The 26,982-nt window shown below is 31.1% G+C and overlaps 4 protein-coding genes across 6 annotated transcripts; 2 read left to right on the top strand and 2 right to left on the bottom strand.

Annotated features, from left to right (window-relative positions):
* Window positions 1-955: 955 nt before the first annotated feature.
* On the bottom strand, window positions 956-4,424 carry LOC131616958 (meiotic nuclear division protein 1 homolog). The gene is made up of 10 exons (XM_058888376.1): window positions 4,276-4,424; window positions 3,876-3,956; window positions 3,248-3,364; window positions 2,313-2,351; window positions 2,065-2,172; window positions 1,904-1,966; window positions 1,757-1,808; window positions 1,582-1,626; window positions 1,372-1,451; window positions 956-1,221 (listed from the first exon to the last, which is right to left on the bottom strand). Exons 1-10 carry the CDS (start codon window positions 4,276-4,278, stop codon window positions 1,153-1,155), a joined length of 657 nt encoding a protein of 218 aa, XP_058744359.1. The 5' UTR covers window positions 4,279-4,424; the 3' UTR covers window positions 956-1,152.
* A 4,838-nt stretch (window positions 4,425-9,262) lies between these two features.
* On the top strand, window positions 9,263-14,730 carry LOC131616957 (probable LRR receptor-like serine/threonine-protein kinase At4g29180). Its single transcript, XM_058888375.1, has 12 exons — window positions 9,263-9,455; window positions 9,754-10,782; window positions 11,068-11,206; window positions 11,295-11,366; window positions 11,504-11,575; window positions 11,664-11,744; window positions 12,213-12,352; window positions 12,618-12,841; window positions 13,052-13,178; window positions 13,267-13,329; window positions 13,423-13,648; window positions 14,229-14,730. Exons 1-12 carry the CDS (start codon window positions 9,374-9,376, stop codon window positions 14,638-14,640), a joined length of 2,667 nt encoding a protein of 888 aa, XP_058744358.1. The 5' UTR covers window positions 9,263-9,373; the 3' UTR covers window positions 14,641-14,730.
* A 626-nt stretch (window positions 14,731-15,356) lies between these two features.
* On the top strand, window positions 15,357-21,804 carry LOC131620319 (probable LRR receptor-like serine/threonine-protein kinase At4g29180). Of its 3 annotated transcripts, XM_058891357.1 has the most exons (13): window positions 15,357-15,559; window positions 15,714-15,740; window positions 15,971-16,996; window positions 17,552-17,690; window positions 17,780-17,851; window positions 17,970-18,041; window positions 18,129-18,209; window positions 18,402-18,541; window positions 18,877-19,100; window positions 19,220-19,346; window positions 19,435-19,497; window positions 19,583-19,808; window positions 20,341-21,804. In XM_058891357.1, the coding sequence occupies exons 1-13, from the start codon at window positions 15,547-15,549 to the stop codon at window positions 20,774-20,776; spliced, it is 2,646 nt and encodes an 881-aa protein (XP_058747340.1). In that variant the 5' UTR covers window positions 15,357-15,546; the 3' UTR covers window positions 20,777-21,804. The 3 variants fall into 3 exon arrangements, with proteins under 3 accessions (XP_058747340.1, XP_058747341.1, XP_058747339.1); XM_058891358.1 differs by lacking the exon at window positions 15,714-15,740; XM_058891356.1 differs by having other exon boundaries at window positions 15,357-15,740; window positions 20,341-21,803.
* A 2,277-nt stretch (window positions 21,805-24,081) lies between these two features.
* On the bottom strand, window positions 24,082-25,581 carry LOC131618668 (transcription factor RAX2-like). Its single transcript, XM_058889842.1, has 3 exons — window positions 25,409-25,581; window positions 25,068-25,197; window positions 24,082-24,586 (listed from the first exon to the last, which is right to left on the bottom strand). Exons 1-3 carry the CDS (start codon window positions 25,542-25,544, stop codon window positions 24,082-24,084), a joined length of 771 nt encoding a protein of 256 aa, XP_058745825.1. The 5' UTR covers window positions 25,545-25,581.
* Window positions 25,582-26,982: the final 1,401 nt, after the last annotated feature.

Below are 26,982 nucleotides of genomic sequence, written 5' to 3'. Positions count from 1 at the left end.
AAAAAGATATTGACGGTATGTGTTTGATATATTTTGAATATAATTAAATATTATTTTTCTTAAATATAAAATCCCCATAAATTTTTTTATTACTTGTTATAACTCTCTTTAAATTTACAACTGTATTAATTAATTTTTTACTAACATATTTCTAATTAATTTTGACTATTTCTACATTTTACAGCAAATACTCCTCTTATCTAGTTTTCTATATTAAAAGTTTTAACTTGTATAAACAATACTAATCAGCCAATTTAGTATGACAATCAATTTCCTTAATTTATGCAGTTTACCTAAAAGAATCTATAAGATAGAAAAAAACATGAATTTTTTCAAAGTTTGAATTATATGTCATTCTAAATAGTTGAAATTGAACAGGACAGATAAATTCAAAATTTCCTACTATGTTGTAGCTCTCAATTAATTTGAATCAATTTATAATCCTTAGAAATTGTTGGTCTGTTGTGAAGACTTTTTGTTTTTTTTGATTGATTACTAGTATTGATTAATTTGAAATGATATTGGATAGTGCTTTGTTATTTAATTCAAAATCCTAGCTGTTCTTTTTAAGCTCAAAAGACAATATGTTAACCGTTACCTTGGACGGCTACCGTTGGCTTGGTCTACATATGGTGGGACACAAAGACAACTAATTCATGACCCACTAATACGTTTCGTTACATCATTAGTTGATATTCTCAATGATTTGAATTCAAGAAAAAGACTAATCAGTTTATCTGTTGTACAACTGTAGCCGTTTAAAGTTGAGAATGAGAACCAAATCACAACATGTTTCAAGTGTATGCTTCGTTGTAATCTTAGAGGAGACAATCATTTTTATATAAAAATTACAGTAATTTAGAGACAAAAAGGAAGAGAAAAATTACCAAAAACAATATCACTGAACCATGCTGCAAAGCCAGTAATACTTACCTTAGTTAAAATAGCAAATAAAGAGGCAGAAAAGGATAATCTTTATATATACATATTTTTAAAACCTAATCCTGATTAAGACAACTAGAGAGAAAAATACAAGTCACTTCTCTACAAAAGTGGATGTCATAGGCAATACCAAGTTTAAATTTTAGTTATCTGTGTTTGAGAGAAGCATGGAAATCAGGGGATTGGATTTTCAGACAGGCCAAGTAATATTCATTCAGCTTCTGCTTTTGATGGAAGAGGTGCCATCTCCAAATAGTCAAAATCATCTGTAATACCAATCTGCATGGAGATACCAAGTTACAAAGGCATTCAAAAATACATATATCAATCCATTTGTTGTAACTAGTTCAGAACCAAAAGAAGCCTAACAATTGGTTAAGAATTAGACACGGGGCTTGCAGATTGAAGCATTAAACTGAAATGACTGACCTCCTTGTACATGTTTTCCAGTTGTTCCTTAGCCTGAGGGAAATTGTTTGAACACCATTGCTTCAGAGTGAAAATATTGTCTGCAACATTTTTTAGCCATAGCAAAAAGATAATAATAGGCATCATCAACATGATATGAAAATTGGAAATTTCAAATACCGGACACAATACAGGGGGACAAAATGAACGTGAAAACATAGAAAGTAGAACCTGTCCATCTGTTAGCTGATGTATGAGCAACTTCAATTGCTTCCTCTGCCAATAGTAGTACCAATACATCAGTGTCACAATTTCCAATGACAGTATTCAGAATCAGATTAACCTTCTAATTCTAAATCATTCAATAACTGTACATATAAATTGCAAAAGAGAAGCATTTCTTAACTCATTGCTTCAAAGGCAGCTGGATCATTATCTCTATATTTTTCCAACTCGTTCTGCAAATGTCAAATATTATTTGACTGTTAAAAAACTCAGGCAATAAAGATCAAACGTAATGCATTCATTACGAAGACATCATTTGTAAGCCAACCTTTAATTCCTTATGCTTCAGCTCAATGGCTTTTAAATCTGCTAGGGCTGCCTCTCGTTCATCCTAGAAAAAAATGCAGTGTTAGGATATATGAGGACCAGCCATTTGATTCCTAAAAAGCAGGGAAATTAGAATCTGGTAGGGTAGGCATTATAACTCACAGATTCCTCACGCCCTTTCTTTAATGCCTCGCATTGTTCAACAAGTTGGGCATGCCGCTTCCCACTGCTTTGCAGATCAGAATCAAGTTTTTGATGCACATTCCTAAGCTGTGAATCGTGTTTACAATGTTGTAATTAGGCTACTTTAGGATAAAATAGAGGGCAGTGATAGTGAGCAGTGACCAACAAATATCAACATAAAGATGGTACATTAGCAAATTTTAGTAACTTTTCCAATAAAGCTTCACCTGATTCCCAGCACAGCTAGGAAGACTCCAGAAGTATACCTGAGAGGCAAACATAGGAGCATTAATCAATTAACGAACTAGAGGAAGAAACTCAACTCAACCAGAAAAGTCTTGGCATTTTTGGTTTTGCATTGGAACTCTTAATATAATTTTGACAAAAGCAATAATAACATGTACTCCCTCCATTCCATATCTTTGGTAGTTTAAGATTTCCGCACACATTTTGAGAAAACATTTAATTGATGTATATTTGTACAAAAATATCTTTACTATATCATTAATGGTTTTATAAATTCCTTTTTTTCAATGCAAAGAGCATAAATACTTTAAGGCTGTAGTTGGAAAACAAAGGTCAATAAATATCTTGATTTGATATTTCATTTTTGTTGAAAATCTAACTATCATATTCCATTCCATATTTCCATTCACTCTATTCCATCTTAATCCACAAATCCAAACATACCACCACTTTGAAATGTAGTGCCAATTCCAGATTTAAACTACCGCATACTTGTTTCATAGGTTTAAACTAACACTAATTGTTTTGAAATACAAATTAATTAAAACTACCAAAGACTTGAAATGGAGGGAGTAACAAGGCTGAGGCAAAACCAAACATGTACTCGATATCTTTGATAACTTTCCTAATACCTAAACTAGTAACCTTGTAGTAAGCTCAAATAATAAAATATCAAAAGATAAAAAAAATAAATTGTTTTCGTATAAGCTAAAAGTTGATTTCATAAACTATCTTGGAGAAGTTGTGAAAATAAACTAAAAACAACTTAGAAGATGTCATGAGTTGTTTTTATAAGTTATCTTAAATAGTCTCATAAAACTTATTAAAATTTATGCAAGTAGGTAAGTTCAAATAAGTCAATCCAAGCAAGTTCTAGAACTATGAAGAATCATCACTAGTTAAGGTGCTAACTTACAGAAGTTCCTATCTTATCCTTAGAAACAAGGTCATCATCCACCAAGCTTTGGACAACATCTTTCACAGACTGAGAAATAACACCCTTTTTGGGACCCATCTTCTCAAGCTCCTTAAGCTGAAATCAACAATAGCAACAACAACAAACACATATGAGTGTATGTTTGAAAACACAACGAATTTGACAGAAACAAGGTGAGCCGCCGTGATTTTGCAAAAACTATATTTCGCAGCTTCAACAAAATCACATCTCAACCGTGATTTTGTCAAAATCCACTGCGATACTACCAAACATGCTATAAATCAGCTAACAAACCATATGCAAATTAAATTAAACAAAAACAATATTCATAATCATATAGTTTTAAAAAGCAGTCCGTTACCGCAAAAACGGTCACGACAAAACAGTATCGAAAGGTGTCGATACCAATATCTTTATTCACCATTTTTGCGATAGAGAACAAATTATGGTTAAATCACACCCACAACGACTGCAATCAGTGTCAGAACACCTGTACTGACCAAAATCACGAATGACTTTGCGCGACCTCAAAGTGAACGTTATTTAAAACCTTCATATTATTATAAAATAAATTACAAAATGATAAATGTTAATGGCGGTAACCAACCAGGTAGAAATCTTGAGATTCGTAAAAAATTTGAAGCATCTTCTCTCGCTTCTCTTCCAAAGACAAACCTCTTTTCTTCGACTGAATCAAAACAAAAACACATCAATCAAATCACAATTCATGGAAACACAATTTGCAAAGTCAACAAACCGATTTAGCAATCGATTAGGTCAATTTCTGAAATCAATCCAAATAATCCATAACATAAGTGATTTTATCAAAATAATCCACAACTTAAGCGATTATTACAACTGAAAACGAACAAATCGAATAAAACTGAAATGCTAGCTATTGAAGTTAGCGATTCAAACGATAGAGTTCAAATTAAGATGAAAACAGCATTAAACAGTAAAATCGAAACGTGTAAAGCAAAATTGTTGAAAGAGAGGAGGCGGATTACCATTGCTATGGCGGCGGAGGAGTGTGGTGGAAGATTCTAGAAATGCGATTCTCTGGTTTTAGCGGGAAAATGGTTCAGTAAGTTTTGCACTTTGCTCTTATTTTCCCTCTTTTTAATTTTATATATTTTGGTTTTTTTCCTACAGCCGTCGTTTTTTTTTTGTTGGTGGGAACCTACTCCCGGTTTGTTACTTTGAAATTTTGCACTCTAAAGACGGAATAGATTGTTTTTTTTTACAATCAATTTAATGTTTAAACGATATAAATGTGATAAGTAGTTTATCAAATTTATCAATGGATATATAAGTTGAAATCTTGCTTGGCCCCCGAGTATGATTATGATGTTTTTTGTTTTGCATGTACTAGTACGACAAATTCTCGGTTAAAAAAATGTTCAATGAACTAGAAAGAACTAACTTTGAGAATGCTGATGGCGATTGGAAGAAAATCTAAAGAGTCGCGGTTCCTGAAAGATACAAGAGTTTCATGTGGCTTCTTAGTCATGATCGGCTTATTACGAACTATAACAAGGGAAAGAAAAAGCTTGGAAGTGTTGGTTGCAAGATGTGTGGTAATGTGTGTGAAACTAGTATCCATGCTTTGCAAGATTGTCCCAAATATATGTAGATGTGGAGGAGTTTGGTTCCAAGTGACATGCTTGAGGATTTTTTTGCAGTGGATATCGTGAATTGAATAGGGATAAATCTCAATTATAGTGGCATTGTTAATAAAGGTTGGAGTAATACTTGGATTATAGTTTGTCATGTGTTGTGGTCGTAGAGGAATATGGAAGAGCATAATGAAAATTATGCAAGACCTCTTAATCCTATCAATCACATTTTGAACAGAGTTTAAGAGTACAAACAATCTATGAATTTGTATAAGACAGTAGTTAGAGAAGAGGGGAGTGAGAATATGTATATGGGTTAGAAACCTCCTATGAGGAATATGATTAAACTTAATACGAATGGTGCAAGCAAAGTTGATAATGTTGCTGGGTGTGGGGGAGTTCTTAGGGATCATAAAGGTGATTGAGGAAGAGGCTTCTCCAAATATGTAGGGAATTGTAGTGCTATTTGGGCGGAGTTTTGAGAAGTATTGGAAGGGCTGAAGCTTACAAAGTTATTAGGCTATAGTAAGGTGGAGATTAATGTCAATTCCATGTTGGTAGTTAAAGCTATTGAGGATGGTGAGGTTGGGCATGTAGATTGTGTCTCCATTCTTCGGAGGATTATTGAGGCAATTCCACGTTAGAAGTAGTAGTAATTTTGCATGTTTACAGAAACTCGAATGCTTGTGTGGATTGCCTGGCGAACCGTGGGTGCATGGAAAACAGTTTCATTATCTATGATGAGGCGTCGAATTTCTTGAAACCTTACTTGGATTCTGATGTATTTAGGATTGTTTATCCCACTGTTGATTTTTTGTAGTTGTTTTTCTTTTTAAGCTTAGGCCCTATACGTTATCAAAAAAAATTATCAATTTTTTTTTTAAATAACTACAAAAAAATCAGCGGTTCGATGCAAAGAACCTAACAAAAAATTTCATAAAGAAGCTAAATTGTATTTGAGTATTGTAATAATGTTAAGAGAGACTTAAAATATTAGGATGAATTAGATTAAGGGAATTGCTTAAGGCACTCTATGGATTGTTATAGTACCCTAGTGAAAATTAAAAATATTTTTGAATTTTGGCGATTAATCTTTAGACACTACACAAACACATTCGTTCATGAATCAAGCCTTAAGACTATGTTAAAAAAAGTACGGAAATGCATCTCCGTGTATTTTACGGAGATGCATCTTCTGACGCAGTTTTATCAAAAAGGCGTTAAACTCTTTCTTCTTCCTTACTTTGCAAAATACTCTCTTAAACTCAACCTCTCAACTCTCAAACTCTCTTAACTCACATTTATCAAAATCATTCAACTCACTTCAAATCTTATTCCATCAACATCAAATAAGTCAAAGAGAGCACTCAAATATCAAACTTAAAATGGTATTCATGATCCAAATTTTTTTGATATAAATATTTTTATATACGAAAAATGGTATTTATCCAAAAAAAAATTTACTCAAAAAATGTATACGGGAAAAAAACTGTTATTGATCTAAATATTTTTATGTAAACGATACTTAAACATAAATAATATTTGTATATGAAACAAATCTATTAATGATCTAAATATTTTTATATATGAAAAATGGTATTTATGATCCAAAAATTTTTTATTCAAAAAAGGTATACGGAAATAAAACTATTATTGATCTAAATATTTTTATAAACGAAAATTTACAATTGATTCAGATATTTTTGTAAACGATACCTAATCATAAATAACATTTGTATATGGGAAAAATCTATTATTGATCTGAATATTTTTATATATGAAAAATGGTATTTGTGATCTAAAAAATTTTGATTAAAAAATGGTATAGGGAAAAAAAATCTATTATTAATTTAAATATTTTTATATACGAAAATTTATTATTTATCCCGATATTTTTCTAAATGATACATAAAAATAAATAATATTTGTATACAGGAAAAAATCTATTATTGATCTAAATATTTTTATATACGGAAAATGGTATTTATGATCCAAAAATTTTGATTCAAATTCTATTTTTAATTTAAAATAAATATATTAAGTAAACAAATGCGCGTATCAAACCAAAACCCGTATGTATCCACGAATTTTTTACTAATTATTTATGGAGGTACAACAAATTTGTATATAGGAATATAAGAGGGCAAAGAAGTATGGAAAAACCAACAACCGACATAAATAAAATAACCTAAAACCCAAAAGATAAGTATATTTGGCACAAAGCATGTTAAACATATCTAACTCAATAGGATGAGGAAATGTTAAAAAATACACTCATATCATAGAAAGTGTAGGATAAAAAAATATGAAATTTCAAAACTAACTATATTCATATTATAAACATAATATTTTAAATATACATATATATACAAAATAGAGATATTAAATGTATTAATCCTTTCATCTCTAAATAAGTGTCACATTTTATAAAATTATTTATCAAAAATAAATGTAGTCTTCAATTTTCAATGCATTTTAAAATTTTATCTTTCAACTGTATCTCTAATTAATACTCTAAATTTACTGTTTTTCTACCTTAACTCTTATTTTGAGAATGAAGTAGTATTATTTTTTATCATATTAGTTTTTACTATTAAAAGTGAAATATATAGGGCTTGTTTGAATTATTTTGCTTTTCAATTTTTAAAATTTGTTTTATAAATCTATTATATAAAACTATTTTTAAGAAGAGAATAATAAAAAAAGTTGTTTGGTAAACTAGTTTTTAAAACTGTTTTAGAAATATAAAAATTAAAAAATTGTTTATTGGTCTAATTTTCAAATACTTATTTTAAAAAAAAAGACAATAAAAAGATTATTTGGTCAATTGAATTTGTAAATCTATTTTAGTATAATTAATAATTAAGTTTAAAGGTGCATATGAATATAATTAAATGTTAAATTCAGTCACTCAATAAGTAAATTTTATTCATAGAAAAAAACTAAAACAAAAATCTTATCCAATGTAATATTTTTAAATATTTTAAAAATAATATTAACTGACATGCTAAAATATTATTACTTTTATCGTATTTCGGATAGATACATATGATAGAAATATACAAAAATTTTATTATTTAAAAAATATTATCAAATATGTTTAAAATATATTTCATAATTCATTGATACGTTTTTATTGACCGATAAAGACAACTTTAATTCATGAATTATAATTTTTTTTATAATAATTCACTTTTAATACCGTATTAAACATAAAATAATATTTATTTTAACATATTTTTTATATATTATATTGATTTTTATTTTTAAACAAAATATTTTTTAGTCTAAATTTTTATTTGTATGAGCTTTTAACAATAGAATGGAAAACAATGCTCAATAGAAATAATCAACACATTATCTGTTATCAGCTATTTAGAAAAATTAAAAAATGATTATTGTGAGTAAAATACTTGTGAGTGTGCCTTGATTGAGAAAAAAAAAAAAGATAGTTATTTATATTATATTTTATCCATTGATGAAAAGTCCATGTTGAAGCTGTTTTTATTTTTTAGTTTTAAAAACAGAAAAATTGAAAACTGTTTTTAAATACAGTATTATAAAACATTACATTCAAACAAGTTTTTGAATTTTGAATTTTCGAATACTATAAAAAACAGTTTTATAGAAGAGAATTAAACAGGCCCATAGTATGCTGTTTAATTTATTTTGGAGATTAATTTTTTTTATAGTTTAAATTTTTTTCATATTCAAACAATTTTGTTAAAAAAATACCAGTAATGTACATTAAACAAGGGTTGGGCCAAATTGGAATTATTATACAATATATGAAGATTTAAATTCAATTTTAGTATGAACAATAAAATGATTTCATATTAGCTGATCAATTCTATAAAACTATTGTAGTAAATCCTAGTTTTATTCGATATAATTTGTAAAAAATATATTTTATTATTTAAATAAATCAGTAATATGATATGAAAAATAATGATTTAACTATGTTTAAATATAGAACAAGATATGATGTCAAATAAATTTATTGAAAAAGATGAAAGAAAATTAACTAAAACTAATTAAAGGGGAAAGAAAAAATTGCATTAATCTTTAATTAAAAACATAAAAACATATTGCATGATTAGTGGAATGCACGTGTCTTTCTTTAATTGGTTGGCACATAAAGGAGCAATTTATCCATAATTCATAACCTAAGTGTATACACGTGTATGTGTATAGGAAAATATTTATTTGAAAGAAAAAAGTGAAACAAAAAAGGCAAGAATAAATTTCAATAATTTATTATCACTACTATTTTCATGATTCATATTAAAAGTGAAATGAAATTTATAAGAAATTAAAAATTATCCTCTAAAATAATAACATGTATACAATCTTTTCTTTCTTTGTCAAATTGTTTCCTAATAAATAACACTGCTCTTGAATCCATAGACATTGCACATTGCTTTCCATAGTGTTATTTTTCCATGCAACAATTTGATGTGTTTGTAATTTTTCAAGTCAATTTGTAACTATGGCTAATTCATTTGGTTTCTTTTTGTTTCTGGTTTTGTTTTTTGGTGTTACAGTTTTGGTTCAAGCACAACAACAAACAGGTTAGCAGCATCATTCATTAGCTTCTATAACAAATCTTATCATGTAGTATGCCACTTCAAATTGAATGTGCGTCTCGAATGTTTAACAACGTGTCTCTATTCGACAGTAGCGCGACACAGACACGTTGTTACATTCGATCATTTTCCATTTTTTAAATTATTACTGATGTTGACTTGTTAGTGTCCGTTTCATGTTTGTATTTATGTCTATGTCTGTGTCAATGCTTTATATGTGATTTACATGTGGTTATTTACATTCAATAATTTTGATTTCTGAATCTATTTGTGTCTGTTTTAGGTTTCATAAGCATTGATTGTGGCGGTTCAGAGAATTTAAACATAGATGATGTAACAAAAACAAAGTACAGTTCAGAAGGATCATACATACAAACAGGTGTTAACAGAAACATTTCTTCTGAATATGCATATCCAAACAATCCAACTCTACCATTACCATTCTCAAATCTCAGAAGTTTTCCTCAAGGAGACCAAAACTGTTACCGATTAACCACAGGAAGAAAAGGAAGTTTATATTTAATAAGAGCTTCTTTCTTGTATGGAAACTACGACGGGGAAAACAAATTACCCGAATTTGATCTCTATGTTGATGTAAATTTCTGGTCATCAGTGAAATTCAAGAATGCTTCAGAACAAGTTACATTGGAAATAATCAGCACGGCACAATCTGAAGAAACAAATGTTTGTCTTTTGAATACAGGAAAGGGAGTTCCGTTTATCTCAGGGTTGGAACTTAGACCGATTAGTACTCCTATTTACAACACTGAGTTTGGAGATTCTGCTTCACTTTTGCTTTTCAAAAGATGGGATATTGGTTCAATCAATGGAAGTGGTAGATATGAAGATGATGTTTATGATAGAATTTGGTTTCCTTTTAGTTCCTCTTCATGGAAATCTCTCAACAGTTCTGTAGATATTGATGTTAATGGAGATGGATATAGAGTACCATCTGAAGTTATGAGAACCTGTTCTACACCGAAGAATGAGAATGATTCTTTGGAGTTTTCTTGGACTTCAGATGATCCAAATACGAAATTTTATGTCTACCTTTACTTTACTGAAGTGGAGATACTTCAGGGATCTCAACTGAGAAAATTCAGTGTTTCTTGGAATGGTTCTCCTTTCAATACATCACTAGTACCAAAATACGGGCAAGCAACCACTCTTTTTAATTCAAAGTCATTGGTCGCACAAGAACATCGAATTTCGATACAGAAAACCGAAGATTCGACGCTTCCCCCTATTCTTAATGCAGTGGAGATTTATGTAGTTAGACAATTGGATGCACTTCCAACATTTGAACAAGATGGTATGACATGTTTTCTTCGCTAAAATTTCATGTACAAATTGTAGCACCGACACTTTAGATTGATGATGTGTGTGGTGCATGGTAGAGACACAGACATATGGTTATCTTCGGTCAATTCCATTTCAAAAATTATTATCGGCGTTTGCGTATAATGTTGTATCTCGTGTCTGTGTTTGTGTCAGTGCCTTTGGTGCAATCTTACCAAACATTGTATTGCTCGCAAATGTTTTCAGTTTGAATGATTATGTTACACCTTTAAGTGAATTTGGTCTTATTTAATCACAGTTGAAGCTATAAGGAGTGTAAAAGAATGTTATAGAGTTCAAAGAGATTGGGTTGCTGATCCATGTGAACCAAAGAACTACACTTGGGAAGGCTTAAAATGCAACTACAACACTTCACTTCCTCCAAGAATTATATCACTGTGAGTGATCTACATATCCTTTTCATTCTTTTCATCCCTCCTTTACATTATGATATTCAGTTTATACGAAAATATTTTCTTTTTATAGGAATCTGAGCAGAAGCAGTCTGAGTGGAATCATAGCCCCTGCCATTTCCAATTTGACTTTCTTAGAATCATTGTGAGTACACATCTAGAGAATTTTGAGTACAAATATTTTTATTAAGCTCTAAACATATGGAATATTTATCTGTTGTTAGTAAAGTTTTTTTCTTCATCTTATATTGATATCATATAAACTACATTATTTTGATTCAGGGATTTATCAAACAATAGCTTATCTGGACCAATGCCTCGGTTTTTGGAGGAATTGAGATTCCTTAAATATTTGTAAGTCTTTTTTATGATGGTCTCAAATTTTATTAATTGATTGCTAAATAGTTAATGGCTGATGGAAGAAAACTCAAATTATTTGTAGGAATTTAAGGGGCAACCAACTTTCAGGTTTTGTTTCTACCACTCTCCTAGAAAGATCAAAGAAGGGATTACTTACTTTGAGGTATACATTTCTGTAATAGACTACTGTTGTGTGTGTTGGATATGACTCATAATTTAATGAGTAGTGGATTAATCTTGTAAACTGGATAGTTATATTTAATCACAAGTTGTTCTCTCCGAACCCTAAACTTGATTAATAAAGAGATATTATAGTCGCTCTGTAGTAAAAAACATAGACCCAATTGGCCGAATTCGGTGATCAAATATTCTATGTTCTCTGTTTGTGTTTTTTGTATTATTTTGTTTTTGAATAGGGTTGTTGTTCTAACAATTTGCTTAGTGCAAGTGAAGTTAGTTTTATTTGTCTAGAACTAGAATCATGGAAAAGGAAGCCAAAATTAATTTTGCAGAATCAATTTTTAGCCAGAATCATGTGTAGAAGTGCAAATATGAAACACACGTAGAAGTGTTATCAAACATATTTATGTGTAATTATGACCAGAAAATCTTGTTTTTAACACTTTTATAGGGTGGATGATAAAAATTTCTCTGGTTCAAGTAATAAAAAGAAGGTAATTGCTCCCATTGTTGCATCAATATCATCAGTTATAGTTCTGTCAGTCATTGCCATTCTCTATAGGAAGATTAGAAGAAGAAATGAACAATCAGGTAAGTCCTGCTTTACTAATTTGAAGATTTTGACTATACTATTGATTTTCAGTCTTAAATTTATTGTTTGATCCACTTTTACATGAATACGAATGTTTCAAACATAAATCACTTAACATTGAATATATTTATAACCAGAATTAATTTTAGAGAATCAGTTGTTTTTTAATTTTATTTTACAGAATAAATTTGTTAAAAATTTACTTTTGTCACAAAGGAACCATGTAGACATGCTTAAAACCATTGTATTTGTTTTTTAATTTAGAGGAGGAGACGAATATGCTCAACAAAAGTGTAGGAACTGTAGTATCAAAGAAGTTACAATACACTTATGCTGAGGTGTTGGCCATCACCAGCAACTTTCAATTGGTCATTGGGAGGGGAGGATTTGGAAGTGTTTATAGTGGTCAGATGAAAGATGGCCATAAAGTTGCAGTTAAGATGCTTTCCGCGTCTTCAGCTCAGGGCCCAAAGGAATTTCAAACTGAGGTAAATAATTAGTACCATGCATGGTTATCAGTTTCTTACAAAACATGTAAGGTGTATCTCGATTCAATAAAAATTTAAACCGAACCGATGCAAATCTCCAGTATCTATCCCGATTCATTCTAATGAATTACTTCTACATTTTATTGACAATGTATCTAACGAGTCATGATAAGATTTGGTTAACAATTCAAAAATAACAATTGTTTGCAGGCTGAACTTTTGATGACTGTTCATCACAAAAATTTGGTATCCTTCATTGGCTATTGTGATGAAGGTGACAAGATGGCCCTCATATATGAGTACTTGGCTAACGGCAACCTAAAAGATAAACTCTCAGGTATAGAGAACCTTCATTGCTCCATATTGTACTTAATAGTTGATGAATGATAGCATGTTTCTATGTGATTTATTTATCATGATTGCAGAAAAAAGTTCAAGTTGCTTGAGTTGGGAAAGGAGAATTCAGATAGCAATCGATGCTGCAGAGGGTCAGTAATAGGATATACATTTTCACTTTTGAATTCTTTTATATTTGAATATTTTTAATGATGTTTTGATGAATGTTGTGTTTTGGATTGAAGGATTGGATTATCTGCACCATGGATGCAAGCCACCTATAATACACAGAGATGTAAAATCGGCTAATATTCTTCTAAGTGAAAACTTAGAAGCTAAGATAGCAGATTTTGGACTCTCTAAGGTGTTTAAGAATAGTGATAATGGAAATTCAGAATCTGCAATTATTTATGTTGATGATAAAAATGAAATGTCTACAATCATGGGAACAATGGGGTACCTTGATCCAGAGTAAGTCCTCATCTAGTTGATTCTTTTATATTCCGGTCAGGCAGCATGAATGAAACTCTAACACAGACAACGAACACGAGACTGACACCGACACATTAACATCAATAATGATTTGAATAAATGAGGCAATGTTTGTTTCCACGTTGAATGTTGCTTTGAATGCGCGTAAAAGGAAATCTACAATTTGTAGCTTCTTTAAATCACGTCAAATATGTTTTGAGATGTGTTTTAATCCTTGCAAAAAATTAAATGAAACATATACTGAATAAATTGAACATAATCACATGTGTCGATGTTGTATTGGTGCCGGACACTGACACACGTCGGACACCAGACATGCCTTTATTCATAGGTGTGATATTTAGAGGTGTATTTGAATATAAAGGTTATTGCATAAACTATTTTAAAGCCCTTAATTAAGCACTTATTCATAAGTTGTTAACGGTATGGTTTGGTTTTTTTGATAGTTTTTAACATTCCTAATATTCGGTTTGGTTTTAGTCTTTTTTAGCGATCTTATACAGGTACTAATATTCCTAAGTATTCCTAAGTGAAATTAGCTACATTATGATTTATACAGGTACTACGAATTAGTGAACTTGAATGAAAAAAGTGACATCTATAGCTTTGGAGTTGTACTATTGGAGTTAATCACAGCTCTCCCTGCAGTGATTAAAGGAAAGCCATCAATTCACATACTCGAGTTTGTAAGACCACATCTTGAAAAAAGTGATTTAAGAAAAATTATAGATCCAAGACTCCAAGGAAAATTTAATGAAGATTCAGGACGGAAAGTTTTAGGATTAGCAGTTTCTTGCACTGCATCAACCTCAATTCAAAGACCAACAATGAGTGTTGTGTTATCTAAGCTTAAACAGTGTGTTAAAATGGAGTCTCCTAGTGATAGGGAAATATCCAGTGAATCTTATAGTTCATCTGATGTTTTTAATTCCATGGATAATGAGCCTATGACATATCCTTTCCCAAGGTAATAGTGTATATTGAGGACACTAAGAAGTATTCATTTCAATTTTGTAAATTTGATTTAAACCATAAAATAAAAGACACTGTAGGTTCCTACATATAGCATTGCTTTGCCTTGTATAATTTTGTCTTATTGATCTTGTGCAATTTTGCTTATAACTCGATTACAACTTTCTGGTAACTGAGTTACGTGTATTCTAAAATTAATTCCCAACACAGTGGTAACCGGTTACTAAAACGTAGTATCTGATTATAGTTGTTCTAAACAAGACAAATCAACACAATGGTAATCGGATACCAAAACACAATAACCAGTTACGACACTTGAAATGTGATTTTCACAAAACAAATGCACATACTTAGTCATACATGAATAAATTAACATACATGAATAATAATAGTCAAAATGCTGACATAATTCATCACCAAACTCACATGTAAAAACATAAGAAAATTGAATGGCTATTGTTTCAACTCTCCGTACCATTCCAAACCCACTTGATTATTATAAAAATAAATCAATTATGTAATTAATTAACTTCTCTTTCATAATACTGTACTAGTATTATTTATCAGCTTATTAAGATTTAGAATCATAATTAACAGTACTTGGCTTTGGTGTGCTAGTATTTTATCATTTTATTTATCGACTAATCAACTTTTTTGTGTTCTGTTTCTTACCTTATCTTCACACCTAATCTAATAAAATCAAACTTTGAATCACCTATTAACAAATTGAAGAGTTCCAAGACAATTAGTATTTTTTAACTAACAAATTAATTATTAAATATCTAAGACATTGCAAATTGCTTTCTCTAGTGTTATTTTTCAATGCGACAACTTGATGTGTTTGGTAGCTATGGTTTTTGTCAAAGCCATCAAAACGTGATCTTGTTTCGGACCTTTTGTTTTTCATGAATCAACTAGGTAGTTTCTTCAAACAAAGAATAATGTTTCCAACTTGCATATCAAATTTGTAACATTATTATAGAATCTCACAAAGCTCATGCTATTCTTAGTACAATTATGGCAAATTCATTTGGTTTCTTTCTGTTTCTGGTTTTGTTTTTTGCTGTTACAGTTTTAGTTCAGGCACAACAACAAACAGGTTAGCAGCATCATTCATTAGCTTCTATAACAAATCTTATCATGTAGTATCTGGTAGTTGACATGTGTCTGGTGTGTCGAACAACGTGTTTGTATTCGACGCTAGCATGATACAGACACACGTCGTTACATTCAATCATTTTCATTTTTCAAGTTATTGCTGGAGTCAACATGTTAGTGTGTGTGTGTCATGTTTGTGTTTCTGAATCTACTTTTATGTTTCTGTTTTAGGTTTCATAAGCATTGATTGTGGAAGTTCAGAGAATTTATACACAGATGATGATACAAAAATAAAATACAGTTCAGATGGATCATACATACAAACAGGAGTTAACGGAAACATTTCTTCTCAGTATGCATATCCAGCCAATCCAACTCTACCATTACCACTCTCAGATCTCAGAAGTTTTCCTCAAGGAAACCGAAACTGTTACCAAATCACAGGAAGAAAAGGAAGTTTATATTTAATAAGAGCTACTTTCTTGTATGGAAACTACGACAGCAAAAAAAAATTACCCGAATTTGATCTCTATGTTGATGTAAATTTCTGGTCATCGGTGACATTTAAGAATGCTTCAGAACAAGTTACATTGGAAATAATCAGCAGGGCACAATCTGAAGAAATAGACGTTTGTCTTGTGAATAAAGGAAAGGGAATTCCGTTTATCTCAGGGTTGGAACTTAGACCGATTAGTACTCCTATTTACAACACTGAGTTTGGAGATTCTGCTTCACTTTTGCTTTTCAAAAGATGGGATATTGGTTCAATCAATGGAAGTGGTAGATATGAAGATGATGTTTATGATAGAATTTGGTTTCCTTTTGGTTCCTCTTCATGGAAATCTCTTAACAGTTCTGGAGAAATTGATGTTAATGGAGAGGGATATAGAGTACCATCTGAAGTTATGAGAACCTGTTCTACACCGAAGAATGAGAATGATTCTTTGGAGTTTTCTTGGACTTCAAATGATCCAAATACGATGTTTTATGTCTACTTGTACTTTGCTGAAGTGGAGAGACTTCAGAGAACTCAACTGAGAAAATTCAGTGTTTCTTGGAATGGTTCTCCTTTGAATACATCAGTAGTACCCAAATACTGGCAAGCAACCTCTCTTTCTAATTCAAAGTCGTTGGTCGCAAATGAACATAGAATTTCGATACAGAAAACCGAAGATTCGACGCTTCCACCTATTCTTAATGCAGTGGAGATTTATGTAGTTAGACAATCAGATGCACTTCCAACAATTGAAGAAGATGGTATGAGATGTTTTCTTCGCTTAAATTTCATGTGCAAATTTAATCTTCGACAAATTGTAGCAATGACTCTTCCGATTGATGGCGTGTTTGGTGTGTGGTACCTAGGGGTGGCAAACAGACATCCCCGTCCCGTTTAAGCCCATCCCGCAAAAGCCCAAAAGAAGGGGCGGGTGGGGCGGACATAGCTGAGGGTGCGGGCCTAAAATCTTGGTCCGCACCGTAAAAGAATAAGGGCGGGGGGACGCGTTAGAGGATGCAGGTCTAAAACCTTAGTTTGTCCCATGAAAATGTGCGGGCAAAACGGGCATGCCCAGTGGGTAGAGCCCGTTTTTTCACCCCTAGTGATACAGACACAGCACATATGGTTACCTTCGGTTAATACCATTTTAAAAATTATAATCGGTGTCTGTGTATAATGCCGTATTATCTTGTGTCTATGTCTGTGTCCGTGTCTGCGTATAATATAATGTTACCAAACATTGTATTACTCACATATGTTTCAGTTTGAATGATTATGTTACACCTTTAAGTGAATTTGGTCATATTTAATCACAGTTGAAGCTATAAAGAGTGTAAAAGAAAGTTATAGAGTTCAAAGAGATTGGTTTGGTGATCCATGTGAACCAAAGAACTACACTTGGGAAGGCTTAAAATGCAACTACAGCACTTCACTTTCTCCAAGAATTATATCACTGTGAGTGATCTACATATCCTTTTCATTCTTTTCATCCCTCCTTCACATTAAGATATTCAATTTATACGAAAAATGTTTTCTTTTTATAGGAATCTAAGCAGAAGCAGTCTGAGTGGAAGCATAACTCCTGCCATTTCCAATTTGACTTTCTTGGAATCTTTGTGAGCACACAATACATATAGAAAATTTTGAGTTTATATGGAATATTTATCCGTTGTTAGTAAGATTTTTTTCTTCATCCTATATTGATATCAAATGAACTACATTATTTTGATTCAGGGATTTAGATAACAATAGCTTAACCGGATCAATACCTCAGTTTTTGGAAGAATTGAAATCCCTTAAATATTTGTAAGTCTTTTTTATGATGGTCTCAAATTATATTAATTGGTGCAAAATTGTTAATGGCTGACGCAAGAAAACTCGAATTATTTGTAGGAATTTAAGGGGCAACCAACTTTCAGGTTTTGTTTCTACCACTCTCCTAGAAAGATCAAAGAAGGGATTACTTACTTTGAGGTATACATTTCTGTAATAGACGTTCGTTGTATCTGTCGGATATGACTCATAATTTATCAATACGTGTCGGATATGTTCCGGTTGCTGTTCTAGCAATATGCTTAGTGCAAGTACGAAACATGTGCAGAAGTGTTATCAAACACCTTTATGTATAATTATGACTAGAAAATCTTGTTTTTAACATTTTTATAGGGTGGATGATAAAAATCTCTCTGGTTCAAGTAAGAAAAAGAAGGTAATTGCTCCCATTGTTGCACCAGTTATATCAGTTTTAGTTCTGTTAGTGATTGCTATTCTCTATTGGAAGCTTAGAAGAAGAAATGAAAAATCAGGTAAGTCCTGCTTTACTAATTTGTAACTCCTTCCATATGATATTCAATACTTTAGATTTTACATAAAATTTGGATATTCTAACTTGAAACTATAATTTGAAGATTTTGAATTTACAATTGATTTTTAGTCTTAAATTTATTGTTGAAATCACATTTAGATGAATGTATGCACACATAAACCAATCAACATTCAATTTACTTATTGTCATAATCAATTTTGCAGAATCAGTTGTTTTTCAATTTTATTTTACAGAATCAATTCGTTAAAAATTAATTTTTGTCAGCGCGTAACCATATAAACATGCTTTAACTCTTTGTATTTGTTTTTAATTTAGAGGATGAGATGCGTATGATCAACAAAAGTGTAGGAACTGTAGTATCGAAGAAGTTACAATACACTTATGCTGAGGTATTGTCCATCACCAGAAACTTTGAATTGGTCATTGGGAGGGGAGGATTTGGAAGTGTTTATAGTGGTCAGATGAAAGATGGCAATAAAGTTGCAGTCAAAATGCTTTCTGCGTCTTCAGCTCAGGGCCCGAAGGAATTTCAAACCGAGGTAAGTAATTACTAATTAGTACCATGCATGGTTATCAGTATCTTACAATACAAGTAAGTTGTATCTTGATTCAATACAAATTTAAACCAAATTGATTCAAAGATAACAATGGTTTGCAGGCTGAACTTTTGATGACTGTTCATCACAAAAATTTGGTATCCTTCATTGGCTATTGTGATGAAGGCGACAAGATGGCACTCATATACGAGTACTTGGCTAATGGCAACCTAAAAGAAAATCTCTCAGGTATATAAAACCTTCATTGCTCCATATTGTACTTAATAGTTGATGAATGATAGCATGTTTCAATGTGATTTGTTTATCATGATTGCAGAAAAAAGTTCACATTGCTTGAGTTGGGAAAGGCGAATTCAAATAGCAATTGATGCTGCAGAGGGTTAGTATACCTTCCCTATTTGTGCAACTATATTCTTTTATAATTTTTAGTGATGTTTTGATGAATGATGTGTTTTGGATTGAAGGATTGGATTATCTACACCATGGATGCAAGCCACCTATAATACACAGAGATGTAAAATCGGCTAACATTCTTCTAAGTGAAGATTTAGAAGCTAAGATAGCAGATTTTGGACTCTCTAAGGTGTTTAAGAATAGTGATAATGGAAATTCAGAAACTGCAATTATTCATGTTGATGATAAAAATGAAAAATCTACAATCATGGGAACAATGGGGTACCTTGATCCAGAGTAAGTCCTCATCTAGCTGATTCTTTTACATTATGTTCGGTCAACATCTATGAAACACTAACACATACACCAGACACGATTCAAACACTAACACGTTGCAAAAATATTAATTTGAAAAAATGAGGCAATGTTTGTTTCCACGCTGAAAGCTGCTTTAAACGTGCATAAAAGGAAAGCTACAATTTGTAGCTTCTTTAAGTCACGTTAAAATATGCTTTGAGATTTGATTTAATCCCTGCAAAGATTAAGCCACATACATACATAATAAATTGAATGTAATCACATGTGTTGATGTTATGTCAGTGTTGGACACTGATACGTGTCGGAAACCAGACACACCTTTGTTTAGATGTGTGATATTTAGAGGATGCATTTGAATTGACCACTTATTGCATAAACTATTCTAAATCCCTTAATTAAGCACATATTCATAAGTTGCATTTTCTAGCACATGATAACCATATACAAATAAAGTTTTATGATCTTATCATGGATCAGTTAATTGAAATTAACTACATTGTGATTTATACAGGTACTACAAACTAGGGAACTTGAATGAAAAAAGTGACATCTATAGCTATGGAATTGTACTATTGGAATTAATCACAGGTCTCCCTGCAGTGATCAAAGGAAAGCCATCAATTCACATACTTGAGTTTGTAAGACCACATCTTGCTGAAAAAAGTGATTTAAGCAATATTATAGATCCAAGACTCCAAGGAAAATTTGATGAAGATTCATGCTGGAAAATTTTAGGATTAGCACTTTCTTGCACTGCATCAACCTCAATTCAAAGACCAACAATGAGTGTTGTGTTATCTGAGCTTAAACAGTGTGTTAAAATGGAGTTTCCTAGTGATAGGGAAATATCTGAGCCATCAAGACATATTTACAGTGAATATTATACTTCATCTGATGCTTTTAATTCCATGGAGAGTGAATCTATGACACATCCTTTCCCAAGGTAATATTGTATATATTTTTTTTTTTATCACCACCGGTTTAGTCTGGTTCGAGGGTCAGTTCTACGTCAAAGATAATATTGTATATTGAAACACTAAGAAGCATTCATTTCAATTTGTAAATTTTAATGAATTTTAATTATATTGAATCAAGATTATACAGAAGACAAAACCATAAGATAAAAGACAGTATAGGTTCCTACATATAGCATTGTTTTGCCTTATTTTAGGTTGTATAATTTTCTCTTATTGATCTTGTACAATTATGCTTTTATAATATTAAAGTGAAGAAATCAAAAGTTGGTGAGAAAAATTGATAGAATCTTTATGAAAGTATATTTGTATAAAATTGAAGAAAGGGTCAAATTCTTTTATCATGTGTTTGATAAAGTTTGTTGTCATTGTCAATAACAGATGTATGATATGCTGCATGGAAAAATATTCAATTACTTAGTCAATAATGGATCTTGACTGTTAGATTAAGATCAGGCACACAGTTTGTATTTTAACTTTGTGTCTGTGGAAAATTAATTGCAATTTAAATGGGATTGAGTGGTCAAAGAATTTTTTTATAAGAACAAAATAGAAAAAATATAATGTATAAGAGAACATAAAGTGCTCCTGCAACTCTCATTGAAAGGGGGTTGAAATCACTTAATCATAATTAATCATCGAATCAGATTAGACAATTTAGTGAGCTAGATAATAGTGGTGAGAAAAAATATTAATACAAATAAAATAAAAACAATATAAAAAAGGCCAAAATTCAAAGTTCCCTTTGACCTCATTAAAATTTTACTAAATAAAATCTAATGAGATAAAACATTAATGAAGAAAAAAAAAAGGATTGTTCATTGAACTCCATACATTATTCACCAACTCTGGTGGAAATTTAAAAATATCCATTTCTACCACTGTTCGAAATTTGAAATTCGGGCGCATCACAAGACTAAAAATTCAATCTCAGAACTACATGAAGTTACCCTTTGTCATCTTATAGGTGTGTCTGAATATTAAAATATGGATTCACCTTACCATATACACACAATACACACCTAATACAATATTAAGATTTGTTGGGATATTGAAATTCAGATTCACCCACAAGTGGTTTAGGACATTTCACCATCTTTATAATATCCTTAGTCGATTTCGCAAGTGTCGCATCCATTTCTTTTGGACCCTTAGTCACATAACGATGAAGTGTATTATACATAATGCTTACAATCTTGTCTCAGAGTTAGTCCGGATATTGAAATCTGAATTCTTTTTTTAATCATGTACGAAGCAGGCAAAAGCATGCCCTGCCCTAAAGATTTCTCCATATATTAAAATCCAAATTCACCATTTTTTATCATGAACGAAGCAGACCTTGTCCCAAGGATTAGTCCATCCGGATTTACCCCTTTTTTAATCATGAACAAAGCAGACACAATTGAACTGTCCCAAGGGATTCTCCAGATATTGAAATCTAGATTCATCCTGATTTTCACCAGACCAACTGACAATTCTTATGACATATAATTCAAATCCAAACACGAACTCAATATTTATATAAGTAATATTAGATATACATTAAAACACAACAAAATGTGTCCAGATTATATCCATGAAAATACCAAACTGACATTACATCCACAAATTATTGTAAGATAAAAATTAAAATGTATCAAAAAATCATCTTTGACTTTTCTTGATTTGATTATCTTTCAATATTGCTCAACTTACTGAGCTCTTCCATTCTATCCAAAAAATTATCCGGCCAAGTTTCAACTTCTTGTGTGGAACGAGATGTCCATCGAGAGGATGTTTGAGGTATAAGACATTATGGTTTTAAATAAACTTGAATAAAATGTCATCATTTTAAAAGCCATCCAATAGACATAAAGCGTCAAGCTGGAATTTAAGGTGGACCACTTCGAAGAGGAAAAAAATGTTTTCGAGAAACTATATCTTGTCAGATTGATACATTTTCTATTATATGCACTTGCTATAATATGACCCATTTCAGAGAAATTCATCCATTTTTCCTCTGTGTTGCACCGTTTACACAGTGAATAAGAGCATCGTGAATGTTATTGCATTGTTTTTTTTCCGTATAACTTCATGTATGATTCTTTATGTGCCTTCAACTTCTTGATAAGATGTCAGCGAACAAGTGTATGATTCTCTTCACCATTACCTAACAAGCTGAAACTCCGAGATAACCATAATTACCATCACCTTTAACATCTACAATTTGGTTAATGTATTTGTACATAAAAACATGCGTATCTTTAATGTGTATCATTTTTGGTAAAGGTGGCGAAGACAATGGTTTACTATTGCGAGCACCTTTAATATAATTTTTTTGGATTGTGAACTTTGAGAATCTGGCTAAAGTTAGTCGACATGTTCCAAATAGGACGGTGACCGCTTGGTTGAGTTGTCACTTGGTGTTGACTTGACCTTCTTAGGAGTGTCTTTAGTTTTTTTTAACTCCGTGAGTGGTTTCATATTTATGCTTTCTAGATAGGCTATCTTACACATCTGCCCTTTGATATGAAATTTCATGTTATAATTAGCTTTCAAAAATCTTTCTTGAACCACTTTTCATTATGTGATAATAGAAATATCCAATATTTCGTTGTGTTATAACCAAGAAACCCTTTACATGAGATTGAAAATTGCTCAAGAGCATGCTAGTTCAATGACCTCTGACACAAAGCAACAAATTTTTCTGACCTTTGATATCACATTCTTTGAATTTGTGGACCACACTCAAAAGCATAGTACAAAACAAACTATATACTATAAATAACATGTAAAAAGGACACTAAAACTTTTGACCGACATGTACATATATATATAGAGTTCTAAATTTTACAACTATCATTATCTTTGAAAATCATGAATTTAGAATCATACATAACTCCACATGCAACCAACTACATAAAACACAAATTTAAACACTAGTTAGAAGTATTCAATTACTAATACTATAAATAGCTTAATCAATATTCCATAACCATGATCTCTACTATCACTTTAAGTACTTTTTGTTTCTATACTTTTTCTTCTGGCATTCATTTTTTTCTTCAAGTTTTTGAGAATCTTGGTTAGGGTTTTGGATCTCCGCATACGCGCCCGAAATATCGATAGTCATTCGATTAAGATCAGACAATCCTAATTAAAACACGGTATTTTAACTAATAAAATTAAAATATGTATTTTAGTGGACCATCTGATCAATATTATCAATATTGAATGACTACCGATCTCTTGGAGGTGTGAATGCGGAATTCCTTACCACAAAGAATCAAATTCCTTGGTTAGCCCGACGAGGGTCCATTGCTCAATAAATCATCAAGAACAAACTCAAGAAGAATTGCATCATCATGATCATTCCCAAACCATTGACTATGATTGTTCTTAACTTCATAGAAAGGTGCACTTGAAAAACTTGAAATTTCCATGGTGGATGGTGTAGTACTACAGCTACTACTCAAGCTACTTCCAGCATACAAAGCTTCTGATTTCATTGTCATTGGTAAAGGAATACCAATTGGTGTTTGATCCAAATCCATAACATTATATGAATCAAAACAAGATGTGTTCATGTTTTGATCAAAGACAAAGGGTTGTTCAACTTGAGGTTGAAAAGTCAAAGTACTTGAAAAGTGGTCAGAACTAGTAGTACTAGTATTGCTGAAAGTGTATATATTGTTGCTTGTGGATGAGTTTTGTGCCAAAAACTTTTTCTTAAGTTTAGTGTTCCAATGATTCTTCACATCGTTATCTGTTCTTCCTGCTAGTTGAGCTGCTATAAGGGACCACCTAGTGACAGAAAAAAAACAAGTTATACATATTCATATTCACATAGTAACTATCTCTTAGAATCAGGGACACGAGAGCCTGTAAGTCGGACTATCAGACAAGGTTTAAAATTTAACATGGTTAAATCGCAATTAAACAAGATTTCATAAAATATTGTAAAAACTAAATTGTGACAAAATACGAATTTTATTTGTTTTGTCACAGTTAAATCGTAGTTAACTTACATAAGACATCTAACCTAAGACATCAGACATCAGAAAACTTAAGACTGCTCTGGTTAGAACACCAACGCAACAATGTTTTAAAAGAAAACATACCTGAAAAATGTTTAGTCACGGTTTCGGATTGCAAATATTAATATGAAAAATGCAAATGAAAAACATACAAAATTTGATCAGAGTTCGACTAATTTGACCGTGTCTCGGATTGCATTGTCTTTCTATCATTAAAGTTTAGGGTTAAAAATTACTAGTATACTTGCCTGCTTCCTATGGTGCTATAAAGATTGAAGATGATATTGTCTTCTTCCTCAGTGAAACCTCCAAGCTTGATATTAGGCCTCAAATAGTTCAACCATCTTAACCGACAACTTTTTCCACAACGCTTTAGACCTAATACGATAAAACCGTATATTAAACAAAATGAAAAATCATCTTCAACATCAAAATAACAACATCAACAAGAACAATATAATATAAATACAGAGATCATGTCTGCAGAAGTCGATATTGCTAGGTTGGAAACCCTAGTTATCAGACAAAATAAATAAATAAATAAATAAGTAAAGTGATGATAAAAAAGAATGATGAATTAAGAGATCACCTGCTTTTTGAGGAAGAGCTATCCAATTACCAGCTGTGCCATGTTCATGAAGATAGTTTTTCAGGATAACATCTTCTTCCTGAGACCATGATCCTCTTTTCACTTTTGATTTATCACAGCATGGAGCTCTTCCCATTGCTTCAAAATAATGAACACTACCACAACAAGAAAAAGAAGAAGATTATAAGAAAAAGTGAAAGAGTTTATGTGTATATATATATAAATACACTAAGAGAGAATATATATATAATTGTTAAAAACATTTGTATGAAATTGAAACTTTCTAAAGCTTGACTTATTCTGACTGAGTAACTGACTTTGCTTTTATCCATTTTTGGTTATGTTTTACCTTTTCTGTCTTTTCTTTTAACCAGTCTATGTTCAGTTCTTTTTTTTTCTAACCTAATGAGGTGGTAAAAGATTGAGGAGAGAACCAGTCAATAATGAGATCTTATTCAAGGACAGTGAAAAAAGTACTTATATTCCATTGCAAAATATCAACCCACATGCATAGAAATCTTGACGGTCCGATTGATATGTAACTTCGAACGTTGGATTTAGGAGAAAAAATTACAGATTTTAAATAACAGTCGCAGTTGCAGTCATATCGCAGTGTAAAATATTTTGAAATTTTGGTCAAAACAGATATATTAATATTAATTATGGTCGTCGCGGTGTGAGTTAACAGTATTAATATTGACACTTTTTCAATATTGTTTTGTCTACCATTTTTATAGTAAATGTGTTCACATTATGTGTCTAAGAGGCATATGTATAAACATAATTGCTTTTTGATTGAGGCATAAATAAATATAATGCTGCGTTTGGATGTTGCTGGATAGATACTAGGTGTTAACTAAAACGTGGTTGTTCAATATTAATTTGTTTGTACATTTTAAGCTAAAAGGAATTATAGTAGTACGTTTTAACTTGGTATTCATATTCATATGTAAAAGAAAAACTTTACATAGAAATAAAAAGACAAAAAGAACGTGCAATGCATATTCTCCATTCATGGATTAATTTCAAACCTAATGGCCGTTTGTTTTGACTTTTTAAAAAAATAAATTTTATAGTATTATATAATTTTGTGAAAAAAACTTTTACAAATAAACTTTTTAGAAAAACTTCAAATAAAAATTTTGTTTGAATAGTTATTCTTAAAATGTGATTTAGGTATTTTATCTATTTATGGAAAAAAATTGAATATCAAAATTTCAAAAAATCACTTAATTTTGAAACTATTTCAAATAGATTTTCATAAAAATCATTTTTGAAATATAACTTTTTTAAAAAATTGCGATTTTGACTAAATTTTGATCTTCAATAATGTATGTTAATGTTATAGGGTGTCAAAATTAGTGTTTCATTTTAGAAAAATCGAATATAAAAAAACTTGTAATATTTTAAAAAACGGTTTTGAAAAATCTATTTTCAAAAATACAAAGAAAAAATCCACTTTTTTAAAGCCGAAATAAACGGGTCAAAAACTGAATAGAGTGGAGTACTGGATTATCTGTTTCAATAAGGAGAATCTCAAATCTAATCTCTAAGCAAAACTACTTTTCCATATT

The sequence above is a fragment of the Vicia villosa genome, linkage group LG7, assembly GCF_029867415.1.
Source record: "Vicia villosa cultivar HV-30 ecotype Madison, WI linkage group LG7, Vvil1.0, whole genome shotgun sequence".
NCBI classification, from domain to species: Eukaryota; Viridiplantae; Streptophyta; class Magnoliopsida; order Fabales; family Fabaceae; genus Vicia; species Vicia villosa.
This window is presented reverse-complemented; position numbering and strand designations above follow the sequence as displayed.